This window comes from Prinia subflava, chromosome 1 (genome assembly GCF_021018805.1).
Source record: "Prinia subflava isolate CZ2003 ecotype Zambia chromosome 1, Cam_Psub_1.2, whole genome shotgun sequence".
Lineage (NCBI taxonomy): Eukaryota > Metazoa > Chordata > Aves > Passeriformes > Cisticolidae > Prinia > Prinia subflava.
Genome location: NC_086247.1, coordinates 115,055,779 through 115,073,425, shown reverse-complemented (window position 1 = coordinate 115,073,425; position 17,647 = coordinate 115,055,779). Strand labels below are relative to the sequence as shown.

At 39.7% G+C, this 17,647-nt stretch overlaps 1 protein-coding gene across 7 annotated transcripts in view; it reads left to right on the top strand.

The window, feature by feature from the left end:
- The window catches only part of RARB (retinoic acid receptor beta), a 323,835-nt gene that overhangs the window by 240,105 nt on the left and 66,083 nt on the right, over positions 1–17,647 (top strand). For 6 of the 7 annotated variants that reach the window (XM_063408815.1, XM_063408816.1, XM_063408838.1 and 3 more), the window contains one exon: positions 16,799–16,947. In XM_063408815.1, coding sequence (XP_063264885.1) covers positions 16,799–16,947 — 149 coding nt within the window. The remainder of the gene's footprint in view (positions 1–16,798; positions 16,948–17,647) is intronic. The other variant, XM_063408830.1, reaches the window with a different exon arrangement.

Below are 17,647 nucleotides of genomic sequence, written 5' to 3'. Positions count from 1 at the left end.
TTGGACAAGGTGATTTTTCTTTCCTCTGCTTATACCGTATATAAACTGAATATTATAAAACTATGGAAGTTAAACATACACATGCAGGCGACACTTGTGTAGGTTTAACAGGTTAAAGTTTGAATGAGTATTTATAAATTCTCAGAGTGCTCTGGATCTTCACCATTAAGGACATGATGTTAGAGTCCATCCACAGTTTGGAAGGATTTCCGTTTTATGCACTTTCAGTGACTTACATTTTACCCTCTAAGTGCATCCCCTAAGAAAAAAAAAGCAGAGAAATGTCTTGCAACAAAGAGGGTTTTTTAGCACTGCTTAGTTTCTTTTAATGGTTTGGAGAATTTCTTTCCACTGAACCATAATATTTTTCTCTAGGCTCACACTGTATTTTTAGCAAGGATCTTTGAACAATAAAATGACAAAGTAAGGATGTCTTTGTCTTTTACAGCCTTATCTAGTGAAGTACATAAATGCACTCAACCCTCCACCCTCCGTTTTAATAAGAGTTTCAGAGACAGAGTGGTTGTATGAGTGAGCTTTTAGTGCATTTATGTGCTGGTACTTTTAGGAAATACCAGTAAAAGTTCATGTCATTGTGCTGGATGTTCAGCACAATTAACATCCAGCGTCTCTTCTTAAAAAAAAGAAGGTTCATTCATCTTATAAAGATGCATAGCAGAGGTGTGGAACAATTAAACAGGTTGACCAGTGTTGTGCCAGGTGGAGACAAAAGCCACGGTTTAATTGAACACAGATTTCCTACAGTAGGTGCTTTGATTATAGAAAGCCATTTGTGCCTGTAAGATAGAAACAGTGGAAGAAATGGTTCAATTACCACTTCCCCTAAACCAAAACACCTCTCCCCCCAAAAAAACCCCAAAACAAATCAAAAGAAAACCAACCACAAAAATACCCACCCCACCAAAACAATTAAAGAACTCAAAAAGTCTCTTGAATCCTGCAAATTTTTTTTTTATTTTTTTTTTTTAATCTGAATGCAGCTTGAGGTAATTCCTGAAGTGGCCATTAAACCATCTCTGCTGGTCCTCTCTGCCGGGCTGGCTGATGACACAGCAGCACGTTATAAAGAGGTGTGTATCTCATCTCCTGTGAGAGTTCCTTCGTCTTCCAGTCCTGTACCAAAATCACTCCTCTGCCAGCTGGTGACTGATACCAAGAGGATTTCTAGGTTCTTGCATGATAAGTGAATGTAACAGAATCTGAGTTAAGTATTTCACTTGTTCACAGATACCAGTTTGGGACAGAGGTGTTCAGGCATGGCACAGCTGTGCCCTGGCTTTGGGGGGCCTTGGAGCCTCCAGCACTTTCGCTGAGGGACTGGCCGTGGGCAGAGCCCGGGGCAGGAAACAGGCTCCTCTGCCACTTTAATTCCTCATCTTCTGCTGAAAAACTCACAAGACCAGGATTGCCTGTCTTCCCAAGTCTGAACATTCACTCGCACATGAAGAAAGAGGAGTTGGAAATCTGTGTCACAGTGCCATCTGGCGATACCTGACACCCGGACCTCCCCTTGGGCAAGGGCTGTGGATCTGCAAGGCAGATGCTTCCCCCAGGACCTTGGTTTAGGCGCAGGGAAGCGCCTGCACCCCCCAAAGCTTGACTCTCTCTCGGGGTTTTGTACTCCTCCCTGGGTTGCTCTAATCAAAGGTCCTAACTTCTCCACAAACTTTCACTCCTTCACAGAGGTCCACCCTCACTGATCCACCAGCCTGCGGGTTTTGGCTTGGGGCTCAAGTGAAAGGACTGGCTAAAATGCCACGCATGGGTGAACTTTTTTATTGTTAAGATCAGGTCCTGGGCTTGTGGGTTCATTCTTTGGTTTTAAGCCATTGTTCGTGCTACTGCCTTTCAACTTTTGGTCTGAGGAGGTTTTTCCTTTTTCCCCTCATCTTGCAGAGTAATCCTGAGCATTGCTTTGTTGTTTGAGTTTCCTCTTTTCATTCAGCTGAGGAAGAAATTTTATTAGTTACTGGATGAGGGTATATGTCAAATCCTCCTTAGAGGTTAGGTGGAAAGTCTTGGACTTTCCAAAGATCTTTGTGATTTCCCTCCACACTTTGAACACTGAGGTGTAAAATGCAGAACAAATGGCAAATCACCTATGTCCTTCAGTGTCTTTGATCGGGGGGGGGCTAACAGGGCAAGCTACTTTTCCCAAGTCTTAATCCCCTAGTGAACCTCTGCCTTCCTCTCCCCATTTGTAGAGTGCATTCCAGCTGTGTTTTTCTAGTTGCACACGTAGTCACATGCTATGCAGGTTAGGTATGTGAAGCGCTCATCTTTCCATGCTTTGTGTATATTGCCACATTCACTTCTCTGACACCACACCAAGAAGGATCCATTATCTCCCTGAAGTTTTGAAAAGAAGCCTTCAGCTGCCTGCAAGAAGTCAGAGCTGACTCATATCCTTCTGTGTTTTTTCATTTTTTTCCTCTTCCTTATCTGAATCCTTTCCTTTCTCTGTGTTTTGGTGAGGTCCTGCAAGACTTTTGTGGTTAAAGCATGAGCTGTGTGTTAGGATGCACAGCATGTCTGGAGGCAGTTTGGGCAAACAGCTGTCCCCTTCTCCCTGAGATGGAGTCCATTATAAACACTGCGGCTGGTCACACGGGCTGTTTTCACCATAACCAAAATGTGAAAGTAGAGCTCAGTTACAGCATGGTACGCTGGCACTGCCCAGCAGTGCTGTGTTTGTTATGCTTTTGCTAACTTGAATTCTTGTGCAGACCAAGAAAATACTCTGACAAAAAGAGGCTAGGAAGGAATGACGCAATTAAATAAGATTAAATCAGAGTATTGGTTTCCTTGGAACACATATTTGGCTTTTTATCAACAATCTTTTCCCCATTTTTCAAATAAACACATATTTTCACATGATAACTCTGTTTGAAATATTAATCCTTCCAGGGCTGCGTTACCTTTGTTTCTTCTTCAAAGTCCATTACTATGAAAAGGTTGCTGTTCCTTAGGCTGTTTCAGCTTCAAAAGAATTTTAGGGCCTGGTCTATTGGAAAGCTTGGGGGTATAATTAGTGAAAATGGAAATAGATGCAAGGGAAATTTAGTTCCTGATGTTTTAATTTAGTGTGGTACTACCATGTGTCGTTGAAGAGGATTCTTAAAGGCAAACATAATTATTTCATTATGGTCTTCAGAATGCTTTCACTGGTCTTAATGACAAGAAGCTGAATAAGGAGTCATACATTTTCATTAGACCTTCTTATATTTACATCAGATAAATAACAAATAATTGATGAAAAACAAGTCTTCTGAATGGGTGATTTCAAACAGAGCTCTGGTTACAGTTTAATGATAAAATATTTCTCTTATTGTTTTGCATTTTAATTAGCATTACTTCTTCAGCAGAGATCTCCAAATACTGTTATTTCCATCCATTTAATTAGATTCACAACTTATTTATATGAACCTGAAGAGAGAAGGTGTTTTTCAACATATATACCTAAAAATCAGTTTCCAGCTTTCATTACTTTAATTTTGAATTAATTTGGTAGATACTTTTTTGGTTTTGGTGATAATCTTCATCAAAAGCTAGCTGGAAGAGGAGTCAGAGCTTTTCCTATATCTACATAGGAGCAAGTCCTGCCATGATTATCAACCCAAAACTCCTTTAGAAGTCAAGGAGCGTGAAATTGTAAGACTTGTAGTGGTATTTTTTAAGGAAAATTTGGGTGCATCTTTCTCACCAGTTTCATTGAAAGTTTTATTGCTTTGAAAATCCTACTGATACCTTTTTATAAATTGTGTGTATACTTCAGTGAGCATTTAAAATACCTGCATTTAATTTTCTTTACCCCTTTTATTGGACACTCTAATACCAAGAGAAATTATTTTAGAGTTTTGCTATTTACAAGAGTCTTTCCTGTTTGCAAGCTCTCCAGCATTTCATTTTAGTAACAAAACATATTTCACATGATTCATTCCTCAGAGTATAACAAACGCTAATTGTTGTTATTGATTTTAAATTTCACAACCATTACAAGTAACCCAGATGAGTGGCAGATAAAGAGTAATAATCCATGGAGTTCTGGAAGTGTTTCATGTTTGTCTGTAGTACTTTAAGTGATCAATAGTAACTGCCCCATTGAAACTAACTGCTGTATCAAATAACAGTAAATCAAATGAATGTGCTTACAGATTATTTATTGAAAGCTCTAATTGTTCACTGGGGCCCTGCTTATCTCAGGAAACAATAGAAGGCAATGATCAGGCAAACTGGTTTGCAAATGCCTGGGGTGCCATGAAACAGCAGGGTCTCCCTGTTCCTGGGTGGTATGAGAGCTTTCCAAAATGTGCCCCCGTCCCACTGGGATTGTCTGGTCCCAGGATAAGGTGGTCAGAGGTGAATTTTCTCGTAAAGCATCCCTTGAGCTCACAGGTTACACTTTTTTAAAATTACTGTTTTTATAGGTTATCTTTGGATGACAAACTTATGTCTGGTGGGTAAAGTGTGGGAAAAGAACTAAGAAGATTTTCCAAAATTTATGACAAGTCCATGTAATGAAAAGCAAAACAGAATCAGACCTTAGAATGGGAAGTAATGGAAAGCATATTGAACTTACTCTGTGGAAAGCTTGCCTAGTTTATATTACAGTTTGGGGCAACTCTGTGCAGCTGTGCAGTTGTCAAACTTGTGCAAATACTAAGAAATTAAAAGCAATGATTTCTAACCAACAACTCTCCACCACTGATTTTGCTAATTCCCTGAGATGGCTGCTCTGCCTTATGACAGTGACTCAGTGAACAGTAGTGCCACTGGTTGGAGGTTTTCTGGACCTTCAAGTGAAATGGGTAGTCTTTGGAGTTTCACAGCTATCTACATTTTTTTAATAGCCTTGGTGTGTTGGCAATAATGCTCTGCTGTGTCTTCAGAATCCTTTAGGTATTGGCAGAGACACTAAAGCAGTCCTTCAGAAAGTTTGGGAAGATTGCATTGAATGAACTGTGACAACTGGAAAAGCATTTGTAAATATTAGCCTAATTCCTCAGAAAACAATGGTCCAAATCTCTCAAACATAGCAGGAAAAGGGGCTTTTCCCCCTTAAAAAAAGGTACGTTTTATAAAACATAACTATCAGCTTAGTACAATAGTGGATATTCATAATATAAACATTTTGAAATTATTAGAGTGCAGGAACCAGAGATCTTCTAAATTCTAACCTAAGAGGGGAAATGTAACTTCACTTTTTCAGAGTATGTTTTGCCTGAAGTTTCTTGGGACATCAGCTACCAGGATGCTGCTTTTTCAGTTCTTTGGAAACAGAGTACTTTCTTTTTGTCGTAGTCTATATAAAGTATGGCTGACGTTTTTCCTGTTTGCAAGGCAGGGATATTGCAGTCAGTTGTGAGTAGCTTGTAGTTGTGGGGAAAAAAAGAATCACTGCTGAAGGTAGGTATTGAATAAGAAAGACCAGGCGACTAAGAAGTAGTTAGCCTGTGTGTGTTTTCCTGAAGCAGTGTGTGCATATTTTTTCACGTCTGAGTGAGAATAGTAATGGCAGACAACATACAGGTGAAATTATGAGCATTCCTCATTCCGACGGTTTAATGGGAAAATCTACTGCAGGTAGAAATAGGAAAACAGAATATTGGGAAATGTGCCCTCCAGTCATGGCACTCATCTTGTCTCCAGGCTCTTGTGAATGTCTTATTTTATTGATCTTAGATCTTCTAGGCAGTGTGGAAGTGCTCTGGGCCACAGTCAAGAGAACTACTACCAACTGGCTCTGGGACACTCTTCTCCTTCCCAGATTTCAGCTTTTGCTGGACCTGCTGTGAGAAGGGCAGAGGGCAGTTTGCCATGGTAACTGCACTGATGGAAAGTTATATAAAAAAACCCCAAAACACAGAACAAAATATTTTGTAAACTTAGTGTCAAGGTGCTGTGAATTATGAGAAAATTTGTTAGTGTCTTAGTTTCATGTTACCTTCTCCACTGTGTTACCATTTTTAGTCTGGCAGGTATTCAATTCAATAATTCTGAAATTTTGCTCAGGTGAGCATTACAGCTTGGTAAACTCTATATTTCATTTACTCTCTCAAAAGAAAGTGACAAAGTTGTTAAATATAAACAAATAAATTGCTAAATATAAACAGTATAAACTGGATCTACTTACTGGATGTAAATATAAACTGGAATTACTTACATTAGCATCAGAAATGTTGGGGTGAATTGCTCTTAGTAGTGCACTGTCCCAGTCTAGCAGGCTGAGGGGATGAAAGGGGACAGGGTATGTCCCTGTTTTGGTCTCAGATGTTGCAAATGTACATGTGCTGTAGGATGTTAGAAAGGTCAAGTTTTGGTCTGACCGTCCTTCTATTTGCAGATAAACTCAAGTGATAAAAGCCATATTTTTCCTGTTATTGTGTCATGTCTAAATGGAAATAATGGATTGTTTTAATTATACCCCTACAGAGCAGCAACGTGGGTGCAATTAGGCTAGTGTAAGGAATAATCTTAACACTTACTTGGAAAGTGAGCTACATGGATGTAAAACATACATATACGAGCAAGGATAGCCCAGGGGATCATTGCAGTGATGCTGGGGCCTGGGAGACATGTCCTGGGACATCTGCCTGGTTTGAGAAGATACCTTTGCCTCTCCCAGCCTACACACTGCCCTGTCCTGAACAGCAGCAGAAAACTCATGGCTCCATTTCATGGCCTGAGCCGTGCCAGCTTCAGCAAATGGCGCTGGGTTGCAGGGGCATGGCAGGGAAGCTGGAAGAGTGCTGCTCCCCTCTCCCCTCTGCCAGTGTTGGTAACCTCTGGGAAAGGGCTGAAGGGTGGCTGCCTGGGCTCTGCTGGTTCAGCAGGTTTCGTCCCAGCTTTGTTGTGCCATGAAACCTTACTTGATAAGAAATCATACCTCTGGGTGGCATAATGCCAAACAAAGGTCTGCAGCCAGGGCCCGAGAGTGAGATCCCGAGCAAGGAGATATAAAGCTTCACAGTTGTCCACTGCCTTGTAGAAAAGGCAAGTGCTGTGTGACGGGGCTGTCAAAGAAAAATAAGGAATTAGACATCCTTTTCAAAGGAAATCAAAACTTAGAATTAGCAAAGCAATAAAAGCCTTCTAAAGTGAAAGCTGGAAACAATACATTTTTAATAAAATGGGCAGTTACTCTAATTGCTGAACCCCTACTGTTCAATTTCTTTTAGTGCCCTTATTCATTAAATTCAGCATACTTACACTTATTATTTACAGATGTATGCATTTTAACTTGTTTATAGAAACCATGCCTTGCAGAAAGCGGTGGATGGTATAATACTAATTTGTGTTTATTGCTGCCTATAATACGCAATTTTAAAAACAATTAAAGATAGCGGTGGAGCTCATCATTGGAGCCAACCTCCAACTGCCCATGAAAAGTAAAATATTAGCACTGTGTGCTGCCTTAAAAGGTTGTAGGCCGTTTGTAGTGAGTTGATAACATACCCATTAATGAAGAATTTACCTGTTCTTAAGGATTTTAAGCTTAGCAGTCTAGTTTCTAGATAATGTTCTAATGTAACCCATTTAAACATATGTGATGGAGTTCATAATTGCCCTTGTAAATGGGTATGGAGAGGAGGGTATATAAATCAATTAGTGATATCCAGCAGTGTGGCTGTAATACAAATTAATTGTAATGATAAGCATTTTAACTGCTACTCTACTAACTTGAAGTAGTTTGGATCACTGAATTGGCTCTTGTTGAGTCACTCTATTAATTTTAAGGTTTGAAAACACTTAAAGATCAAAATGTTCTGAACTAATGGTCCTAAAATTTGAGAAACGAAATGATATGTAAAATATTACACAGCAAGTCAGTTTTATGGCATTTCCAAAGAGAGCACAATAGTTTTATTTTGTCCATGTGGTACTGAATAACTGTGTAATAGTATTACATGATTAAAGATATTAAAACACTCCTTTTCTTGCTGGATTCAAGCCACAGTAAAAAGTCATGATACATAGTGTCATATGTTGAATATATAGAAAATAACAAAATTATTTGGCAGACACAGTAATACCAAAAACTAATACCAACTTGGATAGGAGGTGAGATTTGAAGAATAAAATCATTCCTTTAGAATAATACTCTGAATTGTTCTGTTTCAATTCTTGAAAAGACTTAAAAATAAAAGTCCTCAAAACACTATAAAACATTTAATAACTATAAATGGAGACTTTATGACTTTGTAAAATATCTGGATGTGTGTAGAGATTATAACAACTATTTCATTGCCCTTACAATTTTCATTTCTTACTTATGATACTAGATCTGGGTTTTCTCTCATTTATGTTTACAAGAACCTTTTTTTTTGGAATCAATGGAGTAGCAACACTGTAAAACATAACTGAAAAAAAGAATCAGACACATTTTTTTTTAAGAATTTCTTTCCTTACAGTGGGCCTTTTCTTAATTTTTTTGGTCCTGTAGGGAAAGCACTGAATTTGTTACACCACATTTGAATCAGTAGGCCACAGAAATAGGCTTCTTTTTCATAAATAAAGGGGTCAGAGTTCTCATCCTCTCTACCTTTGTGTCTCTCCTTGCCTATGCCACTTTATTCCACATAAGGATGGGACCACACGAATTCACAGGTAAAACAGCCAGGGCCTGAATTGTAAGAAAATTTAATTTTCAAAGGCAAATCTAACTTCATGCAGATGCTGGCATATTTTTGTATTTTTTTAAAGGAAGATCCTATTTTTCAGTTTTGCAGTAATGTGGAATTTTCACTTGAGACAGATGTGGTTTCGCATTGTAGCGGACAGGCAGAAAATCACCGACCTGAAAAAACTACAGAGCTAGCATCTTTCGGATGTTTTTCTTCAGTTTTCCATACGATTTATTTTTTTCATTTAACATGTTTTCTTTTTCATTTCGAAGGTAGGCTCCTAATACAAAGTGATGAGCTGCTGCCCTGTAAACTCTGCCTGCCAAACCCTGCGGCCATCCTGTCTCTACTCTTACTTTCACCCTGGCTCACTCATGGTGTCTGCCTGGCCATTTATTTAGCGAAAGACGCTCCTGTTCTCAGTTACTAGCACGTCATTAAGTCTTGCTGTCTTGAGAGTAACACAGGTATAACCAGATGCAGTTCTTGGCCCTGATATAATTAATCCTGACAAGCTTTCTGCTTTCCACGTTTGCTCAGGTGTAAATACATCTCTCTGGTTATATGGACACATAAACCCAAATGTAGAACTGCTTTGCTGACATAACTGTTAAAAAAAAAATCAGCCTGAAAAGCAGTATAATTTTCTTTGAAAAGGTGGTGTTAGTTATACATACTACCTCAGGGTTTAGTGGAGCTGGTGCTTGAGAACCAGAAATTGCAAACCTATGGAGCAGCTGCAGCCTTCTTGTTGTCCTTTACTGCTAACTGTAGTAAATACCTGTGTAGAGAATGTACTTGCCAAAAGTTGTGGCTCTGCTGGGAGAAGCACCAAAAGTGGTTGCAGTGACAGCTCCCCCTGTGTACCTGTGAGACACAGCAAAAAGATGCATCGGTTTCAGACAAAGGTTTTTTAAGATGTTCTCTTTCAGAAATTCCTGATCGTGTGTTGGTGATTTTCAGGTCATACGTACTCAATTTATAACACTAATCTCTAGATTCAGACTTGAATACCACATCTTGGTGGTAGAGGAGGCCTGGACAGTACATTCAAGAGTAGAGGATTTTGTGGCAGCTTCTAGTGTTGCTTATGCCTGTGTGGTACACAGCGGTCCACATGCACAGTTGCTGCTGTGCTGCCTTCAGGAGAGGATACAGGGTCTCTCTCAGGCAAGTCAATTCCCTGCCAGGGCATTCCTGTGTAATTGTATATATGATGGTAGTCTTCTGGAAAGCTGATTCTCGGCTGGCTCCGGAGATCAGAAAATGAAGGCAAGGTTTCATCGTCTCTGCTGAGCTCCCTGCTGGCAGCAGCAGTGGCTCTTGGAGGCAGGAGGCACCAGCCCTGTCCTGCCTCACAGTGGCAGGTGAGTGGGGTGCACATGCGGACTTGGGGGTGCTTCAGAGCCCCTGCAACAGAGGGACTGAGCACAGACTTAACACAGTCCTCTGCTTGTCATGTATCCCATGTAAAACCTAGGGCAAGACATGTAAGGCTATATTTTGAGGACACTGCTTAGTGCTGTAGACAGCTGGGTTCTCAATTGCTGTTGAAAATCCCAGTCGGGTACTGCTTGCATTTTTCCAGGAATTTATGATGCAAGCAAATAAAGCTCTTTCACTGTCAGTGCTTCTGTTTCCTGTCTGTAAAGTAAGAATAGCTCTTCCCTTATCTCACTTAGGTGTTACAAAGGTAAAAATAAGAATGCTTGTGGGTTATTCACATACTGGAATGGCAGGGACCATGCTTGTAGATCAGATAAGCAGAAGAAAGAAGGATCTTCCACACTGCTAAATACAGCAGAACCAGAGGTGCTGGTGTTGCTGTGTGACCAGGGACAGCAGGGCCTGAGGAGGGTCACTCAGTGAGTCTGTGCAGGAATGTCACTCTGGAAGATGTGCTGGCAGGTGAGACTCCTGGAGTGCCTTACTAAATGCCAGTATAAAGTTGCCATGTTTAACTAATGGATTGATAAAGAGGCCAAATTGTGTCATAACAGAAAAGTATGTTACAAAAGAATCTCTTGAGTGGGCAACTGATAGAGATTATTTGGGGGAATAATAAAAATCTGTGAAGAAGTCAGCTGCTAAGTAACAGAAATTATATTATGAGAGTAGAACAGAAAAATAACCATAAGATAGATGCTGTTGTTGTCTGACTTACAGCAAAATAATCTGGATAGCTCTGCTATGCTGGTAGTAGGATACTGAACTATTTCTTGGCCTAATCACCTGATATGAATACAGGTTTCAAAGGGCTATACTCCTGTTGTATGGCCAAGATCAGTATCCACTGACTCCACTGACTTATGTTACATGATTCTGCTGGTTAACATTACAGATTTGCAATTGAAACTTGGCAATTTTCTTGATGAAAGGCATGAAGGAATATGATGCAGCTCTCCCTTTCCCAGTTCTAAAGTGGGGAAGATCAGCAGACAAGTGTAAACATCTTTTTTTTTCTGTCAGTTGACAAATACACCTCGGTGTATACACAGCAAAGGCATTTGTTGAATATAATTTTTTTTTTTTAAATCATACTTTAAGTTTAGTCTGGTTTTTAACATTGAAATGCTGCAATAGTTAAAATGAAAGCTCTCTAAGGACCTACTTTGCAAGTAATGTCTCCCCTCAAGGCTGTGGAGGCCTTTCAGGGTTCATTCTTTCAAATATCTTTGACTTTGGCAGGATTGTGATCATTACCATTATTTGAGTTGGAGTATCCCTGGAAAGTCCTGCAGCGCCAGTTACTGTACAGCACATTCTGAGGCCCTGCCCAAAATAGTGCACTGTCTAAATGCATGAGATGCAGAAGGGTGGGGAAGAAAATACTGCCCTGATGGTATGTCTGGCTGCAGTGGAGCAATGGCCAAATTTGTACTTGGAACTTCATTAGGGCGAGGATATCAGAGCAGAGAGAGTGTTTCACTGCTTCTTGTACTCCGAGTGGAGGGCAGAGTTCAGCAGGACCCCTCTTCTCCCAGATGCTTCGGGACAGAAGCCAGCTGTCCCTATCGCTCTTTAGCTGACAAGAGCTGTAGCAGCAAAAGTACTTCAGCCTGAGAGAGCTCCTGCCAACTCGGCTGCGCCTATCGGGACTTGCACCTTGTCAGAGATAGTTTTGGCAGCAGCAGCCTGTGCCCTTTGCATGGCCCTTGAAGTGCCCTGGGTCTGAGACTCCTTTTAGGTGACCTTGCATGCAGTTCTGTCCATTACTCCAGTCCTTGCAGACGGGGCTGCTGAGCTCTGTAACCTCCACCTCTTTCTAGTTGTGCTGTTATTTTAATCATACTGTATGAATCCTGGGCAGCACATAGTGGAAACCTTTTACATACTCTGTTAGCTTCTAAAATAACAGAAAAGGTTCATTTTTGGTTGGGCACCCTCAAAAAGAAACATGCTCATGGAGTTTCATCTTCTGATGGCCCTGTTGAAAGTAGAATGCCCCTTTTCAGACTAAATGCAAACCAGTAGGCTTTAGAGGGTTTCTTTGGCATTTATCCAGAATACCACCCTTTTTTAAAAGGACAGTCTGGTAGAGTTGCATGACTTGATTGAAATTAGTGCTGGAAAAATTGTAACCAAGAATTAAAATATAATAAATATATTTAACGTCATAGCTTTAAGGCAGATGTGTGCAGCTGCAAAGACATAAATAAAAGAGAAACCCTCAAATGTGGAAAACAAACTTCCTTAGGTACTTCTGAAAATCCTGGTATTAATAGCTCAACCTGAAGTTTTTGTAGGTTTTAGTCCAGGTATGTTGTGTTCACTTGTAATAAAAAGCATTCCTTCCTGAACTTCGATGCATACCCAGCTCTATAAGGACAGATTTTTGACTGTGGCAATTTGTTCTGTGTTGATTAACATTTTCACATGGCTTCCCCTGAGCCTTTTCCTCGGTCCTCCTGCCCTCAGCCCACTCCACCTCCTTGCGTGCACCCCCCGGGAAAAACAACGAGCCAGCACAGCAAGTGCCAGTACTGAACTAGTAGCACAACTTCTCTGTTTTGTGCTTTTTTTCTTTGCAAGGGAGAAAATGGGAGTCTTCCCACAAGGGGAGACTTTGTTTTCCTCTTTCTGTTGTCTGTGATCCCCACCTGTTGTATATATGGTAAAAATATCTGGGACTTATAACCCAGCAACAGTACGCAGCTAGAGTCATGTGTGACCGGGTCAAACACACACTCGCTGGAGGGTCATGGCCAGGTTACTAAGTCAAGGCTGGCAAGTCTCCACGATAATGTTTTCTTTCTCTCTCACTCTTTTTTGAGGGTTTTTTTTCTTCTCCTCTTGTCTGTCTTCCAAACAAGAGTTTAAAAAAACCCAAACCCTCATAACAATGCAAACTATTTAAGCATGACAAACTCAAAGAAGTTTTTTATTAAAAAAAAAATGGGGAGGGGGGAGCAAAGTCAATGATATTTTGGATTTAATTTTATAGTATAGTTTTATGTGGCACATGAAAGAGAGAAATTTGTATTGAAACAATTGAGACCCACTTTCCCAGTTCCTGGCTCTTTCCTGGAAGATGATTAAAAGCAGACTTTTTTTTCCAGACGAGACATAAAAATTAAATGATCTACAGTATATAGTTATTTTTTCAAATGTTTGGAGGCTTATAAATAACTTCTACAATCAAATGCACACATACAAGCAGCAGAGAATCTGGTTCTAATTACTTGTACTTTAGTTGAACTTTGGCGTTTCCTTTGACTTTCTGCCTAATGTATGTGAGCTGAGTGCCTTGCACTCCTGCAGTGAATTCACAAAAAAAAAAAAAAAAAAAAAAAAAAAAAAAAAAAAAAGACAAAAAATCCAGACTCTTGTTGGTGCCAACAAAAATGAGGGTTAACAGAATGTTTTGACCAAATGCAACACTTTGCTATTCACCCTAATTAGCTGAAATTGCTGCTTCCCACCAGGGACCCTGAGCTCAGTATTCAAAATTCCCCTGAGGCTATCCAGGAAATGCCATTTGCTTTACAACTTCTTATTCTTTTAAAACTCAACTGTCCAAAGTGTGCATTAACATGCAAGCTTAATAATCGAAGCTTCTAGGAGAACATGAAGCATTTTGCAGTGCCTGCCTGCTTCTAGTTGGTCTCAAAATAAAATACCTTCTCCATCTGTCAACACGGTTTAGCTGGCAGTAAATTAGCTCTCAGAAAGCACGCTGTGCTTTTAAAGATCTTATCTGCTACTTTATCTAACCTTTAGAAAAATTTCAGACATCTTAGGAATTGTGAAGTGACCGATTGTTTGAGAGTCCCTGTGTGCTTAAGCTGCATTCAGGTGTTGGGTGACAGCACCGAGGCTCTGTTGTCTTAGGTGAGTAGGGATCCTGAAGTGTCACATCCCACAGGACAAGAAGGCAGGACATAGAAAGAAGTTGCATTTTTTTTTTTTTAAATTCTCTTTTTCACCCCCTTGAATTCTTCCTAAAATTGTAGGACTGCTTTAAAAATGCTTCTGGAAAAGTCAACTGTCCACGCCCCCATCTTTTCTTTTTTTTCCTTGTTGCTTGTGTAGACATGCACAGAAGAAAGCAGCTTCTGCTGTCATGTATCCATTAGCTGTCAACATGTTGCAAAAATATCACTTTATACCTGCTGAGCATGAGTTGCTACAGCTGCCTGCACAGGGCTTTTGCACAGGCACTGCATACTTTTTCAAATAACGAGTTACAAAACCTAAATCCAAGGAGGAATAGTAAGTCAGAAACTGGACTAAGAATCGAGCATGGCTTGAACCTGGGTTCAAGCCTTCTCCAGAAAACTGCACACCTTGCCTGTGATCAAAAGTGAATGTGCCCAAACTAGGCACATTTTTTGTATAGGTTTCACTATACAAAAAAAACCAACAAACTCCCCCTCCCCCCAAAAAAAACCAAATAAAAAACCCCAAACCTACCAACCAAAAAAAAAACCCCATAAAAACCAAACTCTTTAGACAGTTGTTCAGCTAATGCAAGTATTATTTTGAGTAGATTAAATCCTTTTATTAGCATATGTATATGGGATTTTTACGGGGGGATCTTCTGATTTCCATTGGCTCCTTCCTTATTGTATACCTTTTCAAATTGTCCTGAAAAATATTCTCTAGCAGTACCTTCAACATTTCACTTGCTGACTCTGTTGTGTATTTATCAACTGAGTTGTTTGCATAATCTCTTCTGGGTATCACAAGCTCCTGTTGTTTCTACAGTGCTTGACAGACCTCTCTGGTGTACAATACTGTTTGTGGTTGGAACATTACTACTGGATGCTGGTGCTTGTTTAGGATGAATTGATGAATAAACAGAAGTGTATCAGTATTATTCCTGAAAGGCTGCTTTCCCCAAACTGAAATCACAGAAGGATTGCAGGAGCACAGTTGTTTTATTGGATGACACAACCTTGTTTTCCCATGGGGAGCCTAAAAACTGCCTTTTAGGTGGACCGGGAGAGTTGAATGAGCTAATACAAAACACATTGTCTGCTGGTATTGGAGTTTTAAAGCTAAAATTTTATCATTCCTTAGACTCACTAGAAGCCACCATAATTCATGTACAAGCATGAAATAAGGCAAGGAATGTTTGGGGCTTCTCAAGGGCATTTGATGAATCTAACTTTAATTTAGAAGTACTAATAGATTATTGATTCAAGCAGGGTGGCTGTGCAGAGATCAATAACAGAGCACTCTCTATCTCTCTTAAATACCAAAAATTACCGTTGAAAAGAAATGATCATTCTCATATGAGTTTTCATTAAGAAAAAGCTTCATTAAAGCTTTTTTGGTGTGGTAAGAACACATAGATGTTTGCCAGGTTCAGTTTATTTAATACTGAGAAAGATGAGTATAGTTCTGAACATTGTCTTAATGTCACAATTTATGGAGTCATGTTATTTTACTTATTTTATTTTTCTCTTTTTTCACCACCTCCTTACTGTTAGGTATATAAATAAATTGCAAAGGCATTTCCTTTCTTAGATCAAAGCCTTTAATACTTTAGCATTTATTTTCTTCTCAAGAAGTGTCTGTCCTTGAAGTTGATACTAGCTTAACCCAATGAAAAAGGGCAGAGAGGGGCCCTTCTCTCACGAGTACTCAGAGGTTGCCTCATATGCTGTGATGCCCACTGTGAATTCAGCAACACATGGGTTGACAATGAATCATGAGTTTAATACAGATGTATCATCGTTGTAATCTGAAAAATATCATGTACAGTAAATCTTGTGTAAGATTTTTCCATTGAGTAATATTCTTTAGGGCCTGCTGTTAGTACTCTGGAGATATAGCTCTGCTGATAGTGCCTAATATTTCTGGATAGATCTGAGTTCACAGATCCTGTCATTCCTGTATATCTGTTGAAAAGTTAGCGGGATTTATCTGAGAAGCGGCAGATGACTAGGTGAGACATGAAAATGTATTGCACATCCACAATAAATGTGAGGAATGATGACAGCATATCACAGAAAACTAATGCAGATGTTTTGGAAAGATGTACTTCACATGCCTTATCTTGCATCGTAGAGCTTTCATGTCCTTCCCCTGAAAGGAGTTACTGGCTTTTCAACAGGCTCAAAACAAATGACCATCTAGAAATATTAAGGCAATAAAGGGATGTGGAGGTCATAATATATAAGTAGCTTTTTCTCAGCAAGGTTCCTGTTGCAGGTCCTAAGGTAGGTAATGCAGTGTTGCTGGGTTGTGCTAGTTTTGCAGAAAAAAAAAAAAAAGGACAACTTGTTTAGATAATTTTAACTTCAGGTCTCACATTCTTTACATATATCCTGATATATGCTGCTATCCTCCTAGGTCAGAATTGTGTACTCGAGGTGTTACATTTTGTAGAAAAAGGCAAGAGATTAAAAAACTCTCTGACGATTAGGTACCCATCACATTTTCCCTTCAAAGGCCGATATCCAACCTGCACACATGGATGCTATACAATTCAATTGGCTAAAACCAGAATGTGAACCCAAAGTTGTCCTTTCTGGGAGCCTGGTAAGATTCATGTCCTACATGTAAATTATTGGGTACTTCAAAATACAGTTTTGGATTTATTATGGAAAGAAAGGTATGGGCCAGTTTGGTACTTACAATATGGTTATATATAGTAATTTATTCAAAATTATGATGAATCATTTAATTTTTTTTTTCTTTTGTAGCAGTTGAAACTCAGAGCACCAGTTCTGAGGAACTTGTTCCGAGCCCTCCTTCACCACTTCCACCCCCTCGTGTTTACAAGCCCTGTTTTGTTTGTCAAGACAAGTCATCTGGATATCACTATGGTGTCAGTGCTTGTGAGGGATGTAAGGTGAGTGCCATCATCTCCCTTTCCTTTTATAGGGCTGCATTTCATCTTAGGAGAGGGATAAAGCAGCACAGTTTGATGTGACTTGATTGTCTTCAAAGACAGCTGTAACTTTCTTGCGTGAAGTAATTCTGATTCATGACCAAAGACAAGTAAATTACTATCATTCTTGGAATTAATTCCCTTTGTAACTTCTGCCAAATATGTCTTTCAGGGACTTCTTTAAGTACTGACTTGCACGAGAATGTGGTCATAGATGTAGACATAATCAGAGAATAAACGAAAGCTTTTTGAGACTCTTCACTGTACATCTGTAGGTCAGATATTCCCTGAGATCTCACATGGCCCTTGGCTGCTCTTGCCCTCTTTCTGAGTACTTCTACCTCTCTGTACCCAAGGGGTGGATTTTGGGAACAGGATCTGATCATCTGGGAATTTTTGGTGTAGTCTCTAGCTATGTAACTAATCTCAAATCAATTTGGGAATTTGAGGGTTAGTGGGTTTGTATTTGCAAAATTTAATCTGTCAGACTTCATTGCTGGCACATCTGCCAGCTGCCTTCCAGTGCTATGATTGTCAGAGCATGAATTGATGACCGTCTATAGGATGCAGTAATAATAAAACACACCACTCAAAAGTAGAGAATGTCTGAAGACACCCAGCAGGGAAGCAATGTCAGCTACACCATGTTTGTGTGGCAATA